The sequence below is a fragment of the Suncus etruscus genome, chromosome 16 (assembly GCF_024139225.1).
Source record: "Suncus etruscus isolate mSunEtr1 chromosome 16, mSunEtr1.pri.cur, whole genome shotgun sequence".
Taxonomy (NCBI): Eukaryota; Metazoa; Chordata; class Mammalia; order Eulipotyphla; family Soricidae; genus Suncus; species Suncus etruscus.
In genome coordinates this window covers 62,862,325-62,886,992 of record NC_064863.1, presented here as the reverse complement: position 1 = coordinate 62,886,992, position 24,668 = coordinate 62,862,325, and the positions used below count along the sequence as shown (strand labels likewise).

Below are 24,668 nucleotides of genomic sequence, written 5' to 3'. Positions count from 1 at the left end.
TTTTCTGAGTCTAAAATTTGTATCATCTGATATTAATATGGCCACCCCATTTTTTTTAAGGGTGTTGTTTGCTTGGATGATTTTCCTCCAGCCTTTGATTTTGAGTCTATGCTTGTTCTGACTATTCAGGTGTGTTTTTTGTAAGCAGCAGAAGGTTGGATTCATCTTTTTTTTTTATCCATTTAACCACTCTGTCTTTTAATTTGTGCATTTAGTCCACTGACATTGAGGGAGATGATTGTCATGGGACTTAAAGTCATCCTTGTGTGTAAGTTTGGTATGTCTGTTGGTCTATCTTGTCTTAAAGTAGACCTTTCAGTTTTTCCTTTAAAGCTAGTTTTTTTAGCTGTGAAGTTTCTGAGCTGTTGCTTATCCGTGAAGCTATGTACCCTTTTTTCAAACTTGAACCTGAGTCGGGCTGGGTGCAGTATTTTAAGTGAAGCATCCATTTCATTCAGTCTTGTCACAATATTCCACCACTATCTTCTGGCCTTGAGAGTTTCTTATGACATGTCTGCTGTAAATCTTAAGGATGCTCCTTTGAATGTAATTTCCCTTTTTGATCATGCTGCTTTCAGTATTCTATCTCTATCTGTGGGATTTGTTATTGTGACTAGGATGTGTCTTGGGGTGTTTATCTTCGGATATCTTTTAGCTGGTACTCTTCGAGCATGCAGGATTTGATTGTATACAGTCTGTAGCTTTGTGATGTCTTTGATTGTTGATTCTTCCTGGGGATCTCCTTCCTGGACCTCTGGGACTCCAGTGATTATTACGTTGTTTCTGTTGAGTTTATCAAAGACTTATATTTTCATCTGTTCACATTCCTTGAGTACTTATTCCATTGCCTGATCATTTGCCTTAAGGTTCTTTCCCAATCTCTTCTGCTGTATGCAGTTGTGCATTTCATCTTTCAGTTCATTCATTCTGTCTGTGGCTGCTGTTACCCTGTTGGAGAGGCTTTCCATTGAGTTTTTTAGGTCAGCTACTGTATTTTTCAGATCTGTTATTTCAGTTTGAAGTTTTCTGATTTATATCTTTGTGTTCTGTTCAGCTAGAAATATGTTTTCTTTGATTTCCAAGAGGATCCTTTATATTTTTATTCTAAGCTCCTTATCTGAGAGATTAATCAGATGGTTGGTATTTTTTGGTTCATCAGATCTAGCATCTTCATTCTCTGTGCATGATGTTTGCCTACAAGAATTCCCATTGTCATGCCTGTAGTGTGATTTTTTTCAGCATGTTATGGTGGGATTCATTAGTTAGAAAGAGCATGGGACCATGAAGCGAAGTCTTTCTTGGCCTTTTGGCTTAGGCGCCTCTAGGAGAGAGTTTTTGCTGTGCTCTTCTTGGTCCTCTCAGGAGAGGTTCAGGAGACAGAAGAGTAGAGAAACATGCAAAGGTGACAGGTCCCCTCTGTCTCTCCCAGTTGGTAATCTCAGAGCAGGGACAGACCCCTCCCACCTGCCTTCACAGACAAAGGATCTCTTTTATTTTTTTTCAAGCACTATTCTTCATTTCATAATTTATATTGACATTTTATAATTTATTTAATATATTATTATATCATATAAACTATAACATTATATATTACATTATATTTTGTTAAATATGATAAATATTTATTTAATTTACTTATTTCCAGGAGTTACCCATAGGATCTTTGACCATTGCTTGAGAGGTCCTCCAAATATATCAATAAAATTACACTTTATTTTGAACCACAGAAAATTATAAAGTGGAAAATTAAGGAATATAGAAAAATAAGTTTCTTGGGATGGAGCAATAGCACAGTGGAAAGAGCCTTTGCCTTGCACATTGCTGGCCTAAATTCTGTCTCCGGCATCCCATATGGCCCCCAAAGCCTGACAGGAATGATTTCTGAGCTCAGAGTCAGAAGAAACTCCTGAGACCCCTGAGTGTGGCCCAAATTCATTCCTCCTAAAAAAAAGAAAAATGAGTTTCTGTAACAATATTCTGGAGTGTACATATATTTTTCTATTGTTTGACTCAAAGTTCTTTGTTTTTCCTTAGTTTCTCTTTGTCATTCATACAATAAAACATTGACATTCATACTATGTCAATTATACAATAAAACTTCAGGAACTCACTTAAAATATTGTGCAGCTATCTCTAATAGTAAAAGGAGAAATGGTTAGATTTCTAGGTTTTTCCACAGGAATGTTTATCTTTCCTATATAGTTATATTACAAATTTATCTCAAGAGGTTGGAAGTGCAACATAGGAAAGAAAGAGGTAAGATAGTCAAACACAGAAAACATTAAGTTTTAGAATGCCAATTGTTTGTTTTGTGTTTGTTTTTAGGATGTGGTTGGGACAATACCTAGTAAGTAAGATCAGAGCTTACTCTGCCTTTATGTTCAGAAATTAACTTCTAGTTATATATGGTGCAGGGTAAAACTGGGTTTGGCTGCAGTAAGATAACTGTCTTAACTCCCTAAACCCCTGTTCTATCTCTTCAATATATTGTTTGCTTTCTTCATTTTTTCTTTAGGGGGTTGGGCCACAACTTGTGATGTCAGGGATTACTCCTGACTTTGTGCTCAAAGATTACTCCTTGCATGCTCAAGGGATCATATAGGTTAATCAGAATTAAAGCCACGTTGAAGCATGCCAGGCAAGTATTCTACCTGCTGTACTATTGCTCCAGCCCCAATTATTTGCTTTTATAAATAATTATAAAGATAAAATAAAATGACTCCTCCAAATATATTCCAGATGAGCTTAAAAAAAACTATAGGTATACATTTGCCTTGTACATGACAGGCCCTGTTCAATTTCTGGCACCGCAATGTCTGAGCACCTTTAGGAGAGATGTGAGCATAAACCCAGAGTAATTTTGAGAACAGTCAGTTTTGAAACAAAATTAAAAGATAACAATAATAATAATATTCCAGAATTCTGTTCTGGAAATTTACATAAAGACGTGATTGTTGGGGCCAGAGAGGTGGCGCTAGAGATAAGATGTCTGCCTTGCAAGTGCTAGCCAAGGAAGAACAGCGGTTCTTGATTCCCCCAAGCCAGGGGCGATTTCTGAGTGCTTAGCCAGGAGTAACCCCTGAGCATCAAATGGGTGTGGCCCAAAAAAACAAACAAACAAAAAAGAAGTGATTATTACTTACTTATTTCTTGTAAATTCAATCTGTGTATTCTTCTGTACATTTCATTCCACCTGGCACAATAAATAAGCTTTGTTCTTTGAAGTGCTGATAATTTTTATTTTGATTTAGATAGGTTAATAGATAATTAGTTAGAAGTTCTGAGTGAAATGCTGAGGTTGGATCCAAAGAAATTATTTTCAAAAGCTAATAATCAAGAATAAGCATGATTGAACTTTGAGGTAGGTGGTGTTTTCCTTCTGCTGAATCATCTTCAGAAGTCCCATTTGTTTTCTTGAAATATTTCTTACCACTGACAAGTTTTTCTCAGGAAAAGATCTGATCAGTTTCAGATTCTAGTAAATTTTATGGCAATAGAGCCATTGTTTTTTAATTTGGTATTTAATTCTGTCAATAGACAATAGAAGAGCAAATGGAGAATTTGAGGGAAGAAGAAGGTACTTTCCAGTGAAGGTATAAACTTGCAACAAATATAGTAAAAACATGAGTAGAGTCTGTTTTTTGAGGGAACTTAACATACTCTGAGAACTTCTAAAGTCATAAAGTGCTTTCCTGTTGTTCTCAGATATACCAGCAAATTATACTTACATTCTACTGCATACTTATTTTATGGCTAATTTATGGTTTTAGTTTTCAAATAACAAATTATCCTTTACACGAGAAGCAGAAAGCCTTTTTAAATGGACAAGTCTCATATTTTTGACTAAATGCTATTTTCTTCTATTGGCTAAGAAGTAGAATCATGTAGCATTGATCCTTCACATCATACCACCTTCAAAATAATTATCTTCTATTATGTTTACTTGGAATCAACACCTTTCAGTGACACAACAGTACCTGGTTCCTTTTAGCTTTCTCATTTTTCGGTGGACTCCAGTCTTTCTCGTGGGCTATATCACCTACGCTTGATACTCTTGAACATATCTCTCTTTAGTTTATCTCATTTCTCTCATGCCTATGAATAAGAACCATATACTGTTTTTGTATTCAGTATAATTCACACCATGAATTTGTAACTCTAATTGCCTAATACATAATTGATTCACTTAACTTAAAAATATTAGGGAATTACATGTTTGTACAAATTGGTCTGCAAAATATATAACAAACTCTTAAAACCCATAAAGAAAACAAGGTAGCCAATTAAAACGAGAGAGTCACATGTAAGAAAAAAGAGATTAAAATTATACTTCACAAACTAAACCCAAAGTGGATTAAATTTCTTGAGTTTAAGCAGAATCTATAAAAATATTAACAAAAACATTGGCAAACTCTCCAGGAAATTGACTACAAAGTTGTCTTCAACAAGAAGACCACAGTGGCAAAGACACACAAAGACAACAATTAAACAAGTGAGACTCCTTTAAATCAAAAAGCTTTAGCATAGTGAAAGAAATTCAATCTAAAATTAAAAGCACTTTACTGAACAGGAGATAAAATATTTGCACCCAAAATAGCAGAGAAAGGGTTGATATGCAATATGATATTCATAAAACTCAACAAACAAATCCACTACCCCATTCACAAGTGGGTGAGAAGATAAACTGATATTTTGCCAAGGAAGACATACATATGGCCAATAGATATATGGAAAAATGCTTATCACTTATGATTAGGGAAATGCAAATCAAAATACAATTGACAAATATATATAGCTTCATGCTTGTGTGAAAGGCACATATCAAAAGTCTGGAAACAACCAGTGCTGCAGTAAGAAATGAACCTTAATCCACTGTGGGTAGGAATGTTATCTGGTTCAGTTCTATCTCTATGTAAAGCAAGTTTATTATGTTAGTAGGGCAAACCAAAACTGCCAACAATCTCTACTGTCTTTATCAGAGAAGTTACATAGCTGATCAATATCAATATTGGTTTTGTTTTTTGGAGCTAATATAATTCACTAAGCATGGCGCTGGAAGGTGATAAAGTGTTATGTATGAAACTCTATCTACAACAGTACTGTAAAACACAATGCAAAAATTTATCTTAAAAAAATAAAACTGTTGGGCTGGAGTAATAGCATAGCTGTAGGGTTCTTGTCTTACATGAGGCCAGGTTCAATACCTGGCATCCTACATGGTCCCCAAGCCTGCCAGGAGCGATTTCTGAGAGCAGAGCAAGGAGTAACACAAACACAGCCAGGTATACTTCCTAAAAAAACAAAAACAAAACAAAAAAAAAACTGCCTTGTTGATTTACATAAACTTCATAATTGACTATTCTAGTCCTTGAAGAATTTTCTCTAAATTTGGATAATATTGCATTGAATCTATATAGTAGTTTAGGTGATCTGGTAATTGTGATGATATTGATTCTTCCCATTTATGAGCATAGAATGTTATTCCATTTCCTTAGGTCTTCTTCAATTTTTTAAGTGTTTTAAAATTTTTGTGAACAGTTTTTTCACCTCTTTTGTTAAATTGATTCCTAGGTACTTGATGATTTTGGACACTATTTTAAATGAGATAGGCTCTTTTTATGTCTTTCACTTCTGACTTACATTGGCCAACTTGGGATCATTCCAGCACCCCATATGGTCTGCTGATAAGGAATTATTCCTGAGTGCAGAGTTAAAAGTAATCCCTGAGTACCATCAAGTGTGACCTAAAACTATATAATTAACATTATTAAATAGAAATTTATTGCATAAATCAAAGGATAATTTAGAATTTATCATACCACTAGTTATTACTAATTATGACCAATTAATTCAGTTTGGAAAGAGTAGCTTAAGTTTGAACACAATTTTAGCTGCTTTGAAACCAGATAAAAGTAGAATATTCTTTGTCAAAGGACATTGCGATGCATGCTCTTCAACTATTTCCACCCTGTTTTGAGGATATTGCATCACAGGATGGATGTGTAGGAGATAAGCTGAAGGTTCACAGTATGGATACAGACTTATATTCATGAAGGCTGATGACCTTATGATCTTTTCACAGGATCATTATCAACATCAAGATGTTTGAATTGTTCTTTAGTTTTGGCAAAAAAAATAAAATAATTTAATTTACTTTTAGAACTTTTTGCTTTCCTAGGTTAGTGGAGGATTTTTATCTAAACCAGTTATACTTTATTTTTCAGAATAAAGCCAAAGAATAAATATGGTTTTAAGTTACTAATCCCCAAAATAAGAAAGAAGAAAGTTGTGTAAATAGAAATTCAAAGGGATTTTTGATACAGGAAATTTAAATTCCCTGTTTTTCCCCATCAAGAGAAAAAAAATGAAGAAGCATGTTAAGGCTTTTACTTTAAATTATAAAAACGAACAATGGGAGTGCTCCTCTTTTTATTTTCTTGAACATTTCTGTGAGTTTAGTTTTCTTGAATCATATATGTTCGGATAATTTATGCATTCATTCTTATCTGTTCTCAGGAAACTTTTAATTTCTTCCTTAAGCTTATCTTTGACCCAATGATTCAATAGTATTTTTTTTAGTTTTTAAGTGAGTGAGGTTTCTCAGATTTCTATTTGTAATTTATTTCTGCCTTCAAAGCATTGCAGTCCAAGAAGATAATTGAGATGATTTCTAGCCTCTTGATTTTGTAGAGTTTTATTTTGTCTTCACATGTAATCTGAATTAAATATGTCTCATGCTTACTGATGAATATTTACTCAGTTTTCCGAGAATGGAGAGTCACACATGTATACTAGCTCATTTCTTCCATTTCTTTCTCCAAGGTCAATTTTTCTTATTGTTCTATCTTCTAGATATATTCAGTGGTGTGAGAGTTGTTAAAATATTCCACTACTTAGGGCCCGGAGAGATAGCACAGCGGCATTTGCCTTGCAAGCAGCCGATCCAGGACCAAAGGTGGTTGGTTTGAATCCCGGTGTCCCATATGGTCCCCCGTGCCTGCCAGGAGCTATTTCTGAGCAGACAGCCAGGAGTAGCCCCTGAGCACCGCCGGGTGTGGCCCAAAAAAAAAAATTCCACTACTTAATGCAGTTAGGCCTGAACATTGGCATAATTATTTGGCTTAGGCCTCAGAAGAATGGGCATCGCCCATACACACATGAACAATGGATACCATCTATGGAAACAACTACAATTTTCTATAACATTACCAGGATCCAATTCTCTACCAGAGAAGACCTACTACTGCTCTGGCATTGACTTACTCCAAAGAGTGCTCTCAACACCCAGACGACTCAGCAACAGCCTGCTTGCAGGGCAGATGGCTCCGCCTCTAACGGTGTGCTGAAACTAGAGGATGCTCCACATCAGCCTGACTTCTATGAAAGAAATGCATAGAATCCAGAATCTTTAAATATAGGAACCTGATACCAACAACAGCTAAAGTGTGAAAAAGTTTCACCGGGACCACGGAGAATGACTCTGGTTGGACAGACTGGTATGCCTGGAGCCCAGAGTCGGTCTTATGCCAATAAACCTCGGGGTGAGGCTTTCTTGAAATCAGGCCAAGGATTTTTTTTTCTGTTTTCCCCATATTTTTTCTGGGCCTATGCAAACAACGGCGATTGCCACTGTCACACCGTTACTATTTTTTCTTTAACCCTTATCCTTAAAAAAAAAAAAATTTACTGAACTTAAAAACAAATAACTGTAGTAGAATGCCTGTCTCCAATACAGGCAGGGAATGAGGGGGGGGGGCTTGATAGGGGGGAATGTTACACTGGTGAAGGGGAGTGTTCTGTTTGTGACTGTAACCCCAACTATAATCATGTACTTATATAAAAATATATAAAAAATAAATAAAGAAAAATAAAAAAATAGATAAAGAAAAAATATTCCACTACTATTATGTGGCTGTTGATATCTTTTGCTCAGGTTTATTATCAGTTGCTTTATATAGTGTCATGGTCCATTACTTGGTTATGCATTAATGTGTTTATTCTTTGATCATTATATAATGTCTATTTATGTCCTTTAGTTTTAGTTTTAAGTCTTTCTTTGTGACCTAAATATGGTCATCCTGGCCTTCCTTTAGGCAATTATTTGCTTTTAAGTTTTTATTGTAAGCTCAGTATGACTTTTCAGATTTGTCTTGTAAGTAGCAGAAGATTGGACTGATTTTCTCATCACTCTATTTCTTTTGATTCATTCTATTGCATGAATGAAATACTGAAATAAATAAATGTATTGCCAGGTTTTTATATGGATTATGAGTGTGATGTTTATATTAGCTTTCAACCATTTTTAATATTCATCTCTTATAATTTGACATTTGCTTTTTATGAAATATAAGGTTCAAACTATCTTTTCTTGCTATATCCTTTATGCATATTCTTTATTGTGTTCCTTCCTTATGTAATTAAACTCTGAAATTCTGAGTCCATATATCTTTTGAAGTTCAAAACAAGTGAGCCTAATTATACAAGATTTTTATTATTATTACTATTATTATTTCCCCCTACTTTTATTATTTTACTATCCTAAAGTAGGGTTTCTTTGCCTTCTACAGAAAGATGCTTAATGCTTCTTACAGGGTTGGCTTCTTGTCCATGAAATTTCTGATATTTATATTTAAATTGTTTTGTTACTCTTTGAGCTGTATACATAGTTAGAGGATATAAGGTGCTTTCCTTGAATGTGATTGGCATTTGTTCAAATCTTTGGCTACACAGAGTCCGCTCAGCACCTGAATGATACCTGAGCTCAGCACTAGAAGTAGGCCCTGAGCACCACCAGATGTGGCTCCTATCCAACACTCTTAACAAATTTCCAATATACATTTTCTATATCTTATGAGAATTTCTAGTTAAAAATCTCAATTATAACTAATTGCAGTAGTAGATTTTCTGAAAAGATAAATGTATCAGGGCTGGACAGATAGCACAGTGGGTAGGGCATTTGCCTTGCTTGTGACCAGCCCAGGTTCAATCCCCAGTATCCGATATGGTCCCCTGAGCCTCACAGGAGTGATTTCTGAGTCAGGAATAATCCCTGAGTGCTGCCAGGTGTGACTTAAAAAGATATACATATGTGTATGCATATATACACAATATAATACAATATATATGTATGGTCTCTAATAAGAGCACAATGTTTCCATTAAAGTATTTTATTAATTTTTATATAGTCTGTATTAATTTGCCAATGCTATTATGTCAAAGTACTGTCAAACGGGTGAATTGCACTATTGAAACTTAATGCCTGATAGTTTTAGAGTAATAATACAAAATCAAGGAAACAGTAGGTGGATTTATTCAAAAGGTTCTTCCACACAACTGTCTAGGTTCTGAGCATTTGCTGGTAATCTTGTCCAATTTTTGGCTTAGGAGGTTTCACCTTTATCTCTGACTTTATTTTTAAATGTGATTTCCATTTACATGTTTTCAGTTTCCCATCTTATACATGGACATAAATGATACTGAATTAGGTGCCCACCTTACTCTACTATGACCTATATATTAACTAATTACACCTATAGAGTAGACCTATTTCTAAATAAGTTCATGTTCTAAGGTAGTGGGAGTTTGTATTATAAAATATCAATCTGGGAGAGAGTGGACAAAATTTAGTCCATAATATAAGCTAATAACACATGCAACTTAGAAGTTTTGTAAATAAAGTTGAATATGTAAAACCTTCCAATTATTTCACCTATTTTTAAGCTAGAGGAAGCAGATTAGCAATAAATCTGAAGGAAAGAAAACCTGGGAAATAACCTGTGGAAGGTTGCTTTTTTTTAGCTATTACATGTAACATTACTCATGACTACAAGATATTTGTCTCACAAATAATGTACAGGATCAATAGACATTCTTGAGACAAAGTAGAACATCTCAAAATTCTTTCTTTGTAACTTTCCCTCTGAATCTCAAAGAGCTTTTATAGATAAGACCATACTCTGTATCCTACTACCTAGTTCAGTTGTATACTCAACATTACTTCAGAAGCTACTCTTGGTTTGGAACTCAAGAGTTATTCTTAGCAATTTGGAGGGGGTGCATGCATGTGGAATGAGGAATTAAACTCAGATGTCTGACATGCAAAATGTGTGCAAGTTCAGCACTGTGTGCTATCTCTCAAGCCAAAATATTAATTTGTAATTTCTAAGACAAATGTGTGATTAGTTACCTAGACCTTCTTTAGTTATCTAAACCAACTTTTTACTTGGTGATATAAAGTGGTTGAGAAGGAAGAAACCTATACTAGTTAAATTACATAAAGCAGTTTATCAACAACATGTTATGTGCTCACAATTGTTTCTGACCATCTCTTGGTAAATGAAGTCTTAGAGGAGGAAGGAAAATAAAAGTAAAAATATGCATATTTTTTCTAGCACAAACACTGTCATCTCTCTCTTTCTACCTATAGATAGACTAACTGTATGTCTCTATATGTTAAGATATTATCTCTTCTATTTTTTTGTTTGTTTTGAGGCCACACCTGGTGACGCTCAGAGGTTGCTCCTGGCTATGTGCTCAGAAATCACTCCTGGCTTGAGGGATCATATGGGACACTGAGGGATTGAATCGTGGTATGTCCTATGTTAGCCACTTGCAATACAAACACCCTACGGCTTGCACCACCACTCCAGCCCCTATCTTTTCTATTTTTAAGGTATCAGATTACATATACCACACATACCATTCAGTAATTTTTCAGAGGGTGTTATCCAGTTGTGCTTATTGACTAACTCCTTGGATTACTCCAAGTAGTGCTTAGGGTATCATACTTGGTACTAGGGCTTTAATTGGATTGAGTTGTATGCAAGGCAAACATCTTAGTATCTATCACCAAAGTAACTACTCAGTAAAAAAAAATTTTTTTTTTTGGTATTTGGGTCACAGCGGGCAACGCTCAGGGGTTACTCCTGACTCTATACTCAGAAATCGGCCCTGGCAGGCCCAGAGGACCACATGGGATACCAGGATTCGAACCACTGTCCTTCTACATAAAAGGCAAATGCCTTACCTCCATGCTATCACTCTGGCCCCTCCGTAAATATTTTAAGAAGGAATGTAAGAGAGAAGCAAAAAGTAGAAGGTGAAAGAAAAGAAATAAAAACAAAAAAATAAGAAAAGAGGACAGAAAATAATAATGGAAGAAGGGGCATAAGGAGATAAATAGGCAGTATCAGGTTATTTATAAAATATTCGTGATGGAAAAGTGACAGTGGTGAAGGGTGGTGTAAATTTGATGACTGAAACCCAATTACAAACATTTTTGTAACCACTGTGCCTAAGTAAAGTTATTATTCAAAAATATTTAAAAAAAATCACTCTACACTCAGTAAATCAGATTGTAGGATTTCACTGATGTGACTAATATGATTTTGTCTGAGATAGTTTCGTAAAGATAGATTTAACTCCACCCTGTCATCAGCCACCACTGATTCATTCCTTTTATGTGTTTCTATAGGAGTTCCTTTATTCCATGTACAGAGTCAGGAAGCTTTTTCTATATGACCCAATTTTTCTAGGAATTTGAAAGTTTTCATCTGTTTCTATATTACAAAAACCACAAGTTAACTTTTCCTCTAACCCAGTCTTACAAAATATCTGTTATGTTTTACACAGTTGACAGCATTATTGATGTCATCAAGAACCCAACAAGAAGTAATCTTGGAAAATACCTTCTAGTGGTGGAAAAATAATCACTAAAGATAAATATGCAAACTATAAAGTATGGTAGAAGACAGTAAGTGTTATAACAAATCCCAGCTAAATGGCAGGAAGAAGTAAAGAATGTGACAAAGAGTGGAACAAAACATCAATGAGATTGTACTCCAGAAATAGGCCCATGAAATACTGGATTCCATTAGTTTAGAAGAGGATCTCGGCATTTTCCTCTCTAGAAAATCTCATTTCTGCTTTAAAATGTACTTCTGTCTCCTCACATCTCTCTAAGTTTATTTAAATAAAATTACTTTACATCACTAAAAATATCATTAAAAAGATCTTGTAGATTGAAATATCATATACAAGCAAGTATAATAATTATCCCTCATTGTAACCTAAATGAAAACTTAAGCAGCTCAAGTGTAATGGCATTCTTTGATTAAGATATTTAATTTAATTATGTTCAACTTTATACTTGTAAAGTGAAGAGTAAGCAATAAATAATGAATAAATGTTGCATATCTGCTTCACACTTGAAGAATAAATCTATTAATCAAGTAAAATAAAAAACACTTTCTAAGGTTGGATTAATATATGTGCAACTAAAACTTTTTTTTCAATCAATTTTATACCAATTTTAGCTCCTTGTTTTGTCATTGTTCTAGTTCTGTCCTGATCTTTGATATTCAGGTGTTTAAATTGTTTATGTAACTTTTATCTTAAGACACCATCCAATTGATCAAACAATTTCAAAAAAAGAAAAGAAAAGAATTCGTGGGGCCAGAGCAATAGCACCAGTAAGGCCTATTGCCTTATCTATTGCCTATTGTCTTGCACGTGGTACACCCAGGTTTGATCCTTAGGCATGCCATATGGTCCTCTGAGCACAGAGCCAAGTGCCGCCAGGTGTGGCCCTCAAAATTTTAATGAGAAACAGTGCTGGTCTCTTCTTTCTCTTTCTTTCTTTCTTTCTTTCTTTCTTTCTTTCTTTCTTTCTTTCTTTCTTTCTTTCTTTCTTTCTTTCTTTCTTTCTTTCTTTCTTTCTTTCTTTCTTTCTTTCTTTCTTTCTTTCTTTCTTTCTTTCTTTCTTTCCTTTCTTTCTTTCTTTCTTTCTTTCTTTCTTTCTTTCTTTCTTTCTTTCTTTCTTTCTTTCTTTCTCTTTCTTTCTTTCTTCTTTCTTTCTTTCTTTCTTTTTCTTTCTTTCTTTCTTCTTTATTTCCTTTTTCCTTTTTTCTTTCTTTTCTTTTTCTTTCTTTCTTTCTTTCTTTCTTTCTTTCTTTCTTTCTTTCTTCTTTCTTCTCCTCTTTCTTTCTTTCATCTATCTTTCTCTTGTTCCTTCTTTCTTCTTTTTTTGTTTTTTTCTTCTTTCTATTTCTCTTCTTTCTCTCTTTCTCTTTCTTTCTCTCTCTCTTTCTTCTTTCTTTTTCTTTCTTTCCTTCTTTCTTCCTTTTTGGTTTTTTGGGTCACATCCGGTGACACTCAGGGGTTACTCCTGACTATGTGCTCAGAAATCGCTCTTGGCTTGGGGAACCATATGGGACGTCCGGGGATGGAATCGGGGTCTGTTCTAGGACAGCCACTGGCAAGGCAAACAAATGCCCTACTGCTGTGCCACCGCTCTGGCCCCAAGTGCTGGACTCTCTTAACCAAATTAAAGATGCCAAACAAAAACACTAAATTATTTTTTACTTTTTCTACTCTGGAAAAGCACTTTTTTTTTCTTGAATGGGTATAATTATCCACCTCTTTTTGCCTCCTTTTATTTCCCAAATAAACTTTTTTTTTGTTTTACTATTTTGAAAAAGCAAAACAACCTACTTTTCATGTATGGTTACATGTCTATATATTCATTATACATATAAAATATACAAAATTTCCAAAAAAAAAAACCTCACAAGATATAGAACTGTCTTCTCTGATAATTTTTCTTAGCCTAAGTAAATGGAACATCTCTTTGACAGCTCTTACTTTATTTTAAAATGGGAATATTAAAAACACAGACTTTCCACTTGGAAAATTGAGGAATTTTTTTTTTTTTGAGTGGGGAGGAATGAGCAAGAAACATTGAGTCACTTTTGACCATACCTGCTGGTGCTTAGGGATTAGACCTAGTATGCAGGAGGATCACACATGGTGCCAGATATCAAACCCTAGATAGCTATATGTAGGGAAAGTGCCTTACCCACACTGCATTATCTCTATGAACATGTCTGAAGTTTATTGATCTTATAAATTTTAATTTTGCTTTTACTATCGTGCTGTGCCAATTGGTACTCTTATGCGAAATCAATGAGCATAATTTTTTTTTAACAACCAATTATAAAATCACTGGTTTAACTTGAAAAGAGCTGTGGTGAGAATATTTACATTTCATATTGGCAAATGCTAGTTGTCAGCTTTTGGTTTTGTTTTGCTTTGTTTTTGAGAGAAAGACTTGATGAATACAGTATTCACCAACTTTGTCTTCTTCAATGTAATGATTATGAAGTCCTAGGCTAGATTTCAACTGCAAGGAGTCTGACTTTTGTTTTAGCTACTATGCCTTTTAGCCTCAGACCAGTTTCCTCAAGTATTGGTCCTATTTATTTGTCAAGCAGGGCAGATATAGTAAAATACATCTTTCCTGGGAAATGCAGTTGGCCTCTGCCAGGTGACTTTATCTCTTGAATTCTCCAAGGACCGTATTGATTTTCTTTTGATCTGTCCAGCATGAATGCATCCACCTACCAGCAGTTTCTCTTTACTTTGAGTCAAATCAACATTGTGTTCTGATGACTTTCCCCACCTCCTTCAGTTCTTTCTTCTTGTTCTCTCACTTGCATTTACTCATATAAACTAGCATATTTAATTTTATCATGACATCTGCTTCTCAGAAAATCTGGGATAACTCATATATAACACAAATACATCTTGGATCCCCCTAATTAAATCAGAGAATTATTGCACTGCCCTGTATTTCATCATACCCACACACTCACCAACATTGATTTTGTTCATCATCCTTAATGCATAATAAACAAAATAGTAAGATGACTTTCCAGTTTTTTATAAATTAAAGTAAAATATATGTTTTGAAAATGTTACTATATGTTTGAAAATATATATTTGAAACATAAGGTTTTTTTTGTGTGTGTGGTTTTTGGGTCACACCCAGCAGTGCTCAGGGGTTATTCTTGGCTCTAGGCTCAGAAATTGCTCCTGGCAGGCACGGGGGACCATATGGGACACCGGGATTTGAACCGATGACCTCCTGCATGAAAGGCAAACGCCTTACCTCCATGCTATCTCTCCGGCCCCTCAAACATAAGTTTTAGCAAAGCTTTCAAGTCAGGAAGCAAAATATTAATAGTAATACTCTAGAATCCTCTTTCATGCTGTTTAAAATTGTTTTCTAAAACATCATGTATATTTTCCTTAGTTTCTAACTGATACCTATTAAATGTGGGTAATCCCTGAAAATTTAGCAAACCTGCGGTCATTTGCTATCTGTTTTTTTAAATAATAATTTTTATTTTGACCAAAGTGGGTTACATATCTTTTACAGTAATATTTTAGGTACATATTGACATTAAATCAAGGGAATTACCACCACCAAAGTTGTCCTCCCTTCACCCCTGTTCTCAGCATGCATCCCATATTTCCCTCCCTTATCCCCTGGGCTGCTAGTACAAGTGGTCCTTTCTATGTCTAACTTGTTGTAGATTGAGTATCGATTCTGTTGTCGTTGGATTGGGTTTGGTATTTAAGTCTGATCATTTTTATTACTATTTAGTGATCATACAACTGTTTGGTCTTGGTGCCCTCTATTGTTTCCCCTTCAAATTGAAAGGCGGAACAAGTTGGTTCAAGTTATGTGGTTCTGTTTGAGGAAAAGAAAAAATAAAATGGGGGTAAAAATCAAGTAAACAAAAAATGGATGGAGTCCTTCTAGAAGCTAAAAATATTAATTTGAGAGAAGAAAGGTAAAAAGTAAGAGAAACACATCAAGAATACAAAAAGAAAAATCAAACAAAAAAATCCAAAAATGCATCACAGCAATAAAGACAAACACCACACACTAACCACGGTACTGAAATAAAAACAAAACAAAGCGCAAAAAATAAAAACAACAGCAACAACAATAACAAACCCCCCAAAAAATTATTTTGTGCTGCTTTTTTTCTGCATAGGCACACTAGTAGATATTGGGGGAAATTAGAAAGGAAATTTCCTTGGCGTAATGAGTATTGAGAAATCATTATTTTATTAAGCTTCCTTGTGACAGCAAAGTTAATACAGTCTTAAGCAATTCTAGCTTGCTACATTATTACCACAGGCAAAAGAAAAATCATTTTAATTCTTTCTTCTAATGTTTTAAGACATATGTAGCTTCAGAAACAAAATGTATGTTACATTAAAAAAATTACTATTGGGGCTGGAGTGATAGCACAGTGGTAGGACATTTACCGTGCATGCGGCTAACACAGGACGAACCTGGATTCAATCCTCGATGTCCCATATAGTCCCCCAAGCCAGGAGCCATTTCTGAGAGCATAGCTAAAAGTAATCCCTGAGTGTTACCAGGTATGGCCCAAATATCCACCCAAAAATTACTTATTTACCAATGTCTCAAGAGAGTAATATTTTGCTTAGGTAACTAAAAGTATAAATTGATTTTTTTCTACTTTTCTAGAAAAAAAATCAATCATGAAAATTAGTTGATTCAGTATATTCAATATACACTGCATTATAACATTATACCAATCATAATTTAAGTTGTATACATTTTTCTTATTATCTTTTGATGCCTTTTTAATTTCATGGAGATTTGTCTACATGCTTACAATTACATCTTCATAAAATTAGATTTGTAGTCACTTATCTCTTTAATACCTAAAAGGTCTGGAAAATAGATCGAATGTTCCAGTATATGTCTAAGATTGTATATATCAAAATAACATGTTTTATATATAATTTTACTATGATTTCTGTAGAAAATAAAGCAAAAAATTTAAATTAGCAAGTGAACTGGATTTTCCTACTATATTACTATATTACTATAAATACTTCTTGTATTTTCTCATGCATTTTTCCTATTTGCTTTGTTTACTTAATGCCATACCTCCAATTTTATTATTTTGTTGTCTTTTGGTGAACTACTTTGGAAAAGTATGAAAAATATGGAAGAAAAACATTTGAACTTTTAAAAACTAGCAATAAAGACTAAATAAAAATTTAATATGTTAATTTATTATTAAGATTATTGAAATTCTCCAGTTTATTTCAAATGTTCTCCATATTGTTTAGACATGGACAGAGGTCTGAAGCACAAATTGGATGTACAAGAAATAGACTTGATCTATGGTGCCAAAGACCCCTTCCCAAAGGACATCTAGTTGTTTTCCTGTTGTCCAATGCTATTGAAGCATCTCTGGTAGGCCAAGCAGCACTTCTCCAAACTCCAAGTTGATTCATACTCTCCATGTCTCTAATAATGTTTATAGATTCTACCTACATCATCTTGATTACTCTTCACTAAGCATCTTCATTCTTCAGAGTCTAATATACACTTTCTTCACAAACTATTCTAGTTAGGTTAGATAATTCCTTGCTCACTGCTCTGAGGGACCCTGAATTTGCCTATTAATAATTTATTATAACATTTTGGTAACAGTTAACACTGTGATTGTTCCTCAAGATAGATTGCAAAAGGGGAAAAGGCTGAACAAAGGGAAGAAAGTTAGATGAAGAAACTTGAATTTGAAAAGAAAAATATGAAAATTAATTAAAACTGAGGGTGAAGACTTCATAATATGACTAGAGAATAAATTAAGCAAGGAGAAATCATCTCTTGTGGAAATAATATTTATAAGGACAGTGGATACCAATTTACATGTTCAGTTCATTATTGCTGTGTATCACTCATTAATTTTTATTCATGTTACTTTATTATGCAAATTTAAATTAGCAATGTTCCTGGGGTGTTAGGAAAGTGAATGAATTTTGCTCTACACAACAGAAAAGCAGTGAAGTCTCATAGGAAATGTAGGTTGTGATGTGAGCTTAGTGAGAAAGTAAAAGAAAAATCATTATGATTTAAAAATTTATTTATGGTCCCGGAGAGATAGCACAGCACCGTTTGCCTTGCAAGCAGCTGATCCAGGACCAAAGGTGATTGGTTCGAATTCCGGTGTCCCATATGGTCCCCCGTGCCTGCCAGGAGCTATTTCTGAGCAGACAGCCAGGAGTAACCCCTGAGCACCACCGGGTGTGGCCAAAAAAAAAAAAGCCAAAAAATTATTTATAATTGGCTTTTATACATAAAATATTTCAGCACCAATCCCACCACCGACATTAATCTCCTTCCACCAATGTTCCCAGAATTTATCCCTTGCCAACTCCTCCCACCCCAGTCTGCCACCATAATATCAACCTTGTTAAGTTTGGTAGCTAAAAGTTTAGGACTCATGATTTCATTGTTGTTGTCTCTGTGCTTAGATATTTAGTTCTCTCCTTTCTTAACCCAAACAATGCACCTGAGACCCCATGACTCCAGTCCCCCCATTATTTCATATTTATCTTTCTCCTCCACTCAATTTATTTGTTAAAAGTTTAGGATTCATGATTTCATTGTTGTTGTCTCTGTGCTTAGATATTTAGTGCTCTTCTTTCTTAACCCAAACAATGCGCCTGAGACCCCATGACTCCTGTCCTCCATTATTTCATATTTATTTTTCTCTTCCACTCAATTTATTTCTTTCTACTCACTATACCTTGTGGACAAGAGTTTTCTTGACAAGTCCCATGTATAACATTGTATTTCTTCATGCAGTTATTCTAAATACCATAAATAAATTAATAATTATGTATTTATCCTTCTTCAGGTTTCCTTCATGTAACATAAGATCTTCTAGTTCCATCCATGTTGCAAAAAACTGGATTGTATCATTGTTTACAGCTACGTAGTATTCCTTTTTATATATGTACTGCATCTTCATGATCTACTCTTCTGTTGTTGGACATCTAGGCTGATTCCAACTATGTAATTGTACTGAGTTCTGCTGTGTATAGTGGTGTGTATACATCTTTTGGGATGAATGTTTTACTGTCCTGGGAATAGATACACATAAGTGGGATTGCTTAGTCATAGGGCAGCCTGATTCTGAGTTTACAAAGAATTTTTCATACTGTTTTCCATGTGGATTGGACCAAACAGCACTGCAACCAGCAATGGATGAGAATTCCTTTATACCACATGACCACCAACATAAATTATTTCCAATCTTCTTGATATACACCATCTTTAGTCATTTCTCTAATGATAAGTTATGATGAGCATTTTTCATGTGCCTATTGGCTATCTGTTGTTCTTCCTCAGAGAGGTGCTTGTTCACTTCCTCTTTCCATTTTTATAGAGCTTTTAGATTTTGTGAGGTTAATCTTTGTGAGTACTTTGTATATACATCTCATATAACCCTTTATCTGAGATTTTGAGTGAGAATACTATCTCCCACTCTGTTGTCTTTTAGTTTTAGTCCAGATTTAAATAATGATAAAAGGCAAGGTGGATAAATGTGAATACATGTTCTCAGTTCACATTAGTAAATTGGATTTCTTTGAAATTATTGATAATTATTTTTCATTGTTTCTAGAAATATAGGCAGAACACTCTAAGACCTAGACTTCAAGGTACTCTTCAATGATATGATGCCAATGGCAAAAGCTATTGAACAAATGGGACTATATCAAGCTCTGATTCATATTAAAGGCCTCTTCTAATTTTAGACTTACATACAAAATATGAAGCAAAATATGCACACTTTTTAAATCAAATAGGATTTAATATAAGCAAGGAGGTTGAAAACAACATTTATTTATTTATTGGTTTATAATCATACCCAATAGTAATAGATGGAAGAGCTCCCAGATCAGCGCAGGAGTCACTACCCCGATGTTTGGGGACCATGTGAAATCATTAATTGGACTCTAGGCCTTTTCAATCAAAGTATGTGTTTAGTCAGTTGAACCATCTCATTCTTCCCTCATACTAATACATTTTAAGACTATCAAAAAAAAAGACAAACACTTAATAACTTAGGTAACAAATTTATTTTAATGCTATATATTTCAGTGTCAAACATAAAAACAACTTAACATTGACAAATTAAGTTGGTGTTAAACCAATACCTTAAATAAAATTCATAGACTCTCTGTGTATATAATAATATAATAGTCTTTTATATAATATAATATATTGCAAGAAATTAGAAGAAATTACAGGACAATTGATATTGTCTTGTGAATTTTAGTTGCTTACTAGTTCAATTATAATACCTTTATTATATACTTTTATTAAAGAAGTATTTGTGTTTCATCTGAAAATATTACCAAGTATCCTGTTTTATTGTTTGTTTTAATATAACCAAATCTGGCAATTTGGATCAAAATACAGTACTCTGAGCAAAAACAGTTCTTTGATATATCATTTAACATGTAAACAAATATAAGTTTATTCCCATCTTTCCTATTATTTTCTACTATCCTGAAAAAGCTTCCCTTCTTGATTTTTCAACTTTACCACAAAATTATTGTTTTATGTTTAAATAAATACATAAATAATAAATAGGTGAATAAGTTACATTTAAAGCCACGTCTTCCAAGTCCTCATGTGAGGATGTGTGGTGACTCACATATTTCTTTCTAAAGAATAAGGAAGAAACTGAGGTAAAATTGAAAAGGGAATCATGGATTCTGTCCAGATTTGGACTGCAGTATTTCTGTCCCTCCAAATATAGTATTTCCAACTATATTTAAATTTTTGGTAAAAATTTTTTTCTTAATAAAAATGCTTTAATTATTAGATAAAATAATATACCTGGAAATTTGTAAAAAAAATTCATTATTCTACTAAAATTTAAAATCAGACTGACATTCTGAATTTCATTTGACACCACAACAGTAGATTTGCACTATAAATTAACTGTTAAAATAAATTTGTTTGAAGTTTCATTGGCTTCTTTGCTAAAGTACTCTTGGAAACAATGGATATCCATTTTTTCTTATGACGGTTTCTTCTCTATTCTGAAAATCAAGACAGAATTAAAAAATTAACAATGCTCTCATAAGGACAGTACCATTCTTAAAAATATACTTGCTAGAAAAATGATTTTCTGAAATATTCATGCATTAAATTGCCACATATTTTTACCTATAAATTAACAGATAAATATAAATTATCACTCAAACCAGGATGCTTCTGATCCTAAAAAGTAACTATAACAATGCCTAGGGAAAAGGCATAAAGTCATATTTCCAAGTGTAAACTTAGATATATGAACTCCACAAATATATTACTGCTGGTAAAAAGAGTTATATACCTAAAAGAAAAATTTATAGCAAGGCAGGAAATGTATTGACTAATTTTTGTACTAATTGTCTCAGAATAATTTCAAAGAAATTTTCAAAGAAAATAATTGTTCTTTTGTCCTTTGGACATTACCCAGCTGTGTTCAGGGTTGAACACTTTCAGGGGTTGGTTTCTCCTAGCCTTGACAAAGGACGATGCAATGCTAGGAATTGAACTTGGGCCTCCTGCATGCAAAGCATGTGCTTAGACTCTTGAATTATTGCTGTGTTCTAAGAATCTAATTTTTGAACTGTTTGTATCAGGATAAATAAAGAATATGTATTTAGAGGAAAACAAAACCTTACCTCTCCAAAAAAATCTTCACAACCTTCTGCACCCACTTTTGGTTGGGATCCAGGCAGACCTCTACATCTGAGTCTAGCTTTACACTGAAATGAGAGAAATATGGGAAAATAGATCATGGGTTTTAGAGCTCTTTTTTGCCTTTTAAGTTAATTAAGGCATTAAATATAAGTTTAAAGTAATGAGTTATGGAAGATGCCATATTTGAACACCATGAAGACAAAGAAATATTCTTTTTTTGTTTTGTTTTGCTTACTACAATATGGCTAATAGGTAGAATTTTTATTTTCCATATTTCCACTTTTCAAGATTTGGTAAAGAAAAATATATAGTCACTTTTTATTAATTTTATTATACTAGTATTGTGTTTGCATTTCTGGGCCACACCCAGCAGAACTCGGGACTTAAGCCAGGCTCTGTATTCAGGCATCACTCCTGCCTGGCAGGCATCATTCCTGGCAGGAACCATATGCAGTGTTTAGGATCAACATAACTTTTGCTGGGTGCACAAAAGTGCTTTCCCTGCATACTATCTCTCTGGCCCTGATTCTTGCTTTATAAAATACTTACATGATTTCTGGATTTGGGCAGTGTGGTCCACTCTCAATCACTTTGAGTTCTTTTATAAGTTTGGGACTGAAAAATTTGGAGTGTGTCTCTATGCACTTGCATCGGAGTTCTGTACTATATTTTGTCACTACTGCAGCTGTGAAACAAAAAGCAATTAAGAATTAATTTTCAAGAACCACATCTTTAAGCACTTCCTCTTTAATTTTAATAAGATAATTAGGTGACTGTGTGCTTACTAAACATCACATCTTTACCCAAGTCTTCCTGAAAGTGAAAGCTGGATATTCATTTGGCCTAAGTTCAAACCTTTCTTGACATGTTAACAAAAATTCATAATGGATAAAAGAAAATGTAGAGTCTATATACTGTAAATATTGTGAGCAGTATTTGTTTCATAGGAGGGAATCTCAAGATCTATATTTTGTGAGGCAGATTTTAAACCAAACACTTAAATTTTTCAAGAAAATGGAATAAAGTTGCTTGAGATATCTTACTCAATGTTAACCTATAGCATGAGTAACTAACTACAGCTTGTAATTAAATATATTCTGTATCATAAATATTTATTAAATATGTGAGTAATGGAGATCATCATTATCTGCATTATAGCATATAATGCAGTAAGAGAAGCAGAATATCCTATAAATCAGCCTTTAAAATTTTTAGTGCCATAGTCTAAAAATAAGAAAATTTTAATTTAACATAAAATGATCATATTTTCTTTCCTTGAATAAAAATGGATGCCTCTTATCAAAGCCTTAAAGCTAACTCTGCATTCTGAGTTCTACAGTTAATACAGGAAAGTCCTGTAACTCAAGAAAATACTTACCTTCACACAGGACTGCAGAGAGGAGGTAAACTGCCAGAAGCCCAACAGCCAGCTTGGAAGTCATGTTTGCAAGTAGATGCTCTCTTTCTTGCTTCTTTCTGTCTCTTGTCCTGATGCTTGTGAGCAAGGCTGTCCTGGGGAACTGATGCTCAATGGAGAACACTTGTGGCTTTTTATACTATCACAACAGTAGGGGACATGTGTACTTTCATTCACCATTAGGTCAGAGGAAATTCCACAATATGTAACTACCTGCTGCCTGTTCTTTACGAACACACTTGAGTCATCAGAAAGCTCTGTGGGTTCATTGGCACATTCTCATCATGACTGAACTTTTATTCAATATGTTCAAATAATCTATTTTAAAGATTTTAAGGGCATATTTAAAATGTTTATCTTAATATGCTAAACATTTAAATATTCAAGCTTCTCAGTTTGATGCATTTTATCCATTGTATTCCATTTTTTATTAATAAATAACTATTATGATGATACATTTACACTACTACCTGGCAGCTGTTACAAGAATGTCTTTTATGATTATTCTTTTATGGCACAATTATTTTAAGTGAATAACAACAGCAATGAGAGTAAATAATCTAATTAATCTCTTTTATTGGGGAAATAACTTATTAAAGAATCACAAGAGAATCTTGTAAAATTTTCAAGAAATATTACTGCTTTAAGGATATATTGCAACTATACAGGAAAATTGTTTTCTTTTCTTAACTTTATTTATTTATTGGTTGGTTGGTTTGGGACCACACCCCAATGCGCTCAGGGGTCATTTCTGGCTTCTGCACTCATAAATTGCTCCTATTGGCTTAGGGGATTATATGGGATGCCAGGACTCTAACATGGTCCCACCTGGGTTGGCCACATGCAAGGCAAATGCCCTACTGCTGTGCTATCTCTCTGACCCCAGGATAATTGATTTCATATGTATAATTTAACAGAATTCAAAGTTATTCCTTTCACTTCAATTCTACAAATATATATCAAATGATTTATGATAAGTGGGTATCGGTATCTAGATATGGATAAGACTATGGTAAAAAAAAAATGTACCTCTCAAGTATGTAGGCTGGCTGGTGGGATGGAACCTGGGAACACTAATGGAGAGAAATTTACACCAATGTTTTCACCTCAACAATGATTAGCTTGTCCACCACCACCACCACTACCACCCACTCCACCACCAAAGAAAAAAATGATTACCTTGGTAAATCATGCTGCCTTTATAAAAAATTAAATATAGATGATGCAAGGGAAGAAAAATTAGTATAAGGACTGGACAATATTATTGAACAGACAAGTGGTACAAATATTCCAAAAGGTAAATAATTACAGAACCTACCCTAAATGCTTTTCATTTGATTACAATGTTGAAGGGTGGGAGAACTTTAAATGAGGAAGATTAAATTACACTCCTGGTAGGGATTATATTCAAGTACATATCAGGTAAAGTGAAACATGTTTATGCCTTGGAAATTGTTCATGTTCATGTTACTTTTTGGTTGGTTTGGAAAGGAATAAGATGGTATATAATATATAATAGAAAGGTAAGCAGTGTACTTAGTGGAAAAATCACTCAAGTTCAAATTGATTCAGTCACCTTTTGTAAAACTTTTTGAAGAATGTTTTTTTCCCTTTTCCTTATTTTTTCCTTTAATTAAATTTTCTTTTTATTGATGCTGGTGGTGTAATTACTGGGGGTCACACACACAAGTTGTGGCAATTAAAGAAAGTGCAGGATGGGGAAGGGGAGATGCTTTGGATTCCTGGTTGTATTACTTGAACATTTTGGTTATTGTGGTGACATTTAATTGTGGTGTGCCAGAGATCCCACTTTGTTGCAATGGCAGGGATTCCAAATGGCAGTAAAACTGGGATCACTCTGGCACATGC

At 34.0% G+C, this 24,668-nt stretch overlaps 1 protein-coding gene across 1 annotated transcript; it reads right to left on the bottom strand.

The window, feature by feature from the left end:
• Window positions 1-21,359: 21,359 nt before the first annotated feature.
• CXCL8 (C-X-C motif chemokine ligand 8) lies at window positions 21,360-22,824 on the bottom strand. Its single transcript, XM_049789926.1, has 3 exons — window positions 22,761-22,824; window positions 21,932-22,067; window positions 21,360-21,447 (listed from the first exon to the last, which is right to left on the bottom strand). The coding sequence occupies exons 1-3, from the start codon at window positions 22,822-22,824 to the stop codon at window positions 21,360-21,362; spliced, it is 288 nt and encodes a 95-aa protein (XP_049645883.1).
• Between the last annotated feature and the right edge of the window lie 1,844 nt (window positions 22,825-24,668).

What these genes read in the sequence shown, in the direction of transcription:
- CXCL8 (XM_049789926.1), bottom strand. Translation starts at nt 22,824, where the DNA reads ATGACTTCCAAGCTGGCTGTTGGGCTTCTGGCAGTTTACCTCCTCTCT. An exon ending in CTCTGCAGTCCTGTGTGAAG is followed by an intron (nt 22,068 to 22,760) that starts GTAAGTATTTTC and finishes TTTGTTTCACAG; the next exon opens with CTGCAGTAGTGACAAAATAT. An exon ending in TGCCCAAATCCAGAAATCAT is followed by an intron (nt 21,448 to 21,931) that starts GTAAGTATTTTA and finishes CTCTCATTTCAG; the next exon opens with TGTAAAGCTAGACTCAGATG.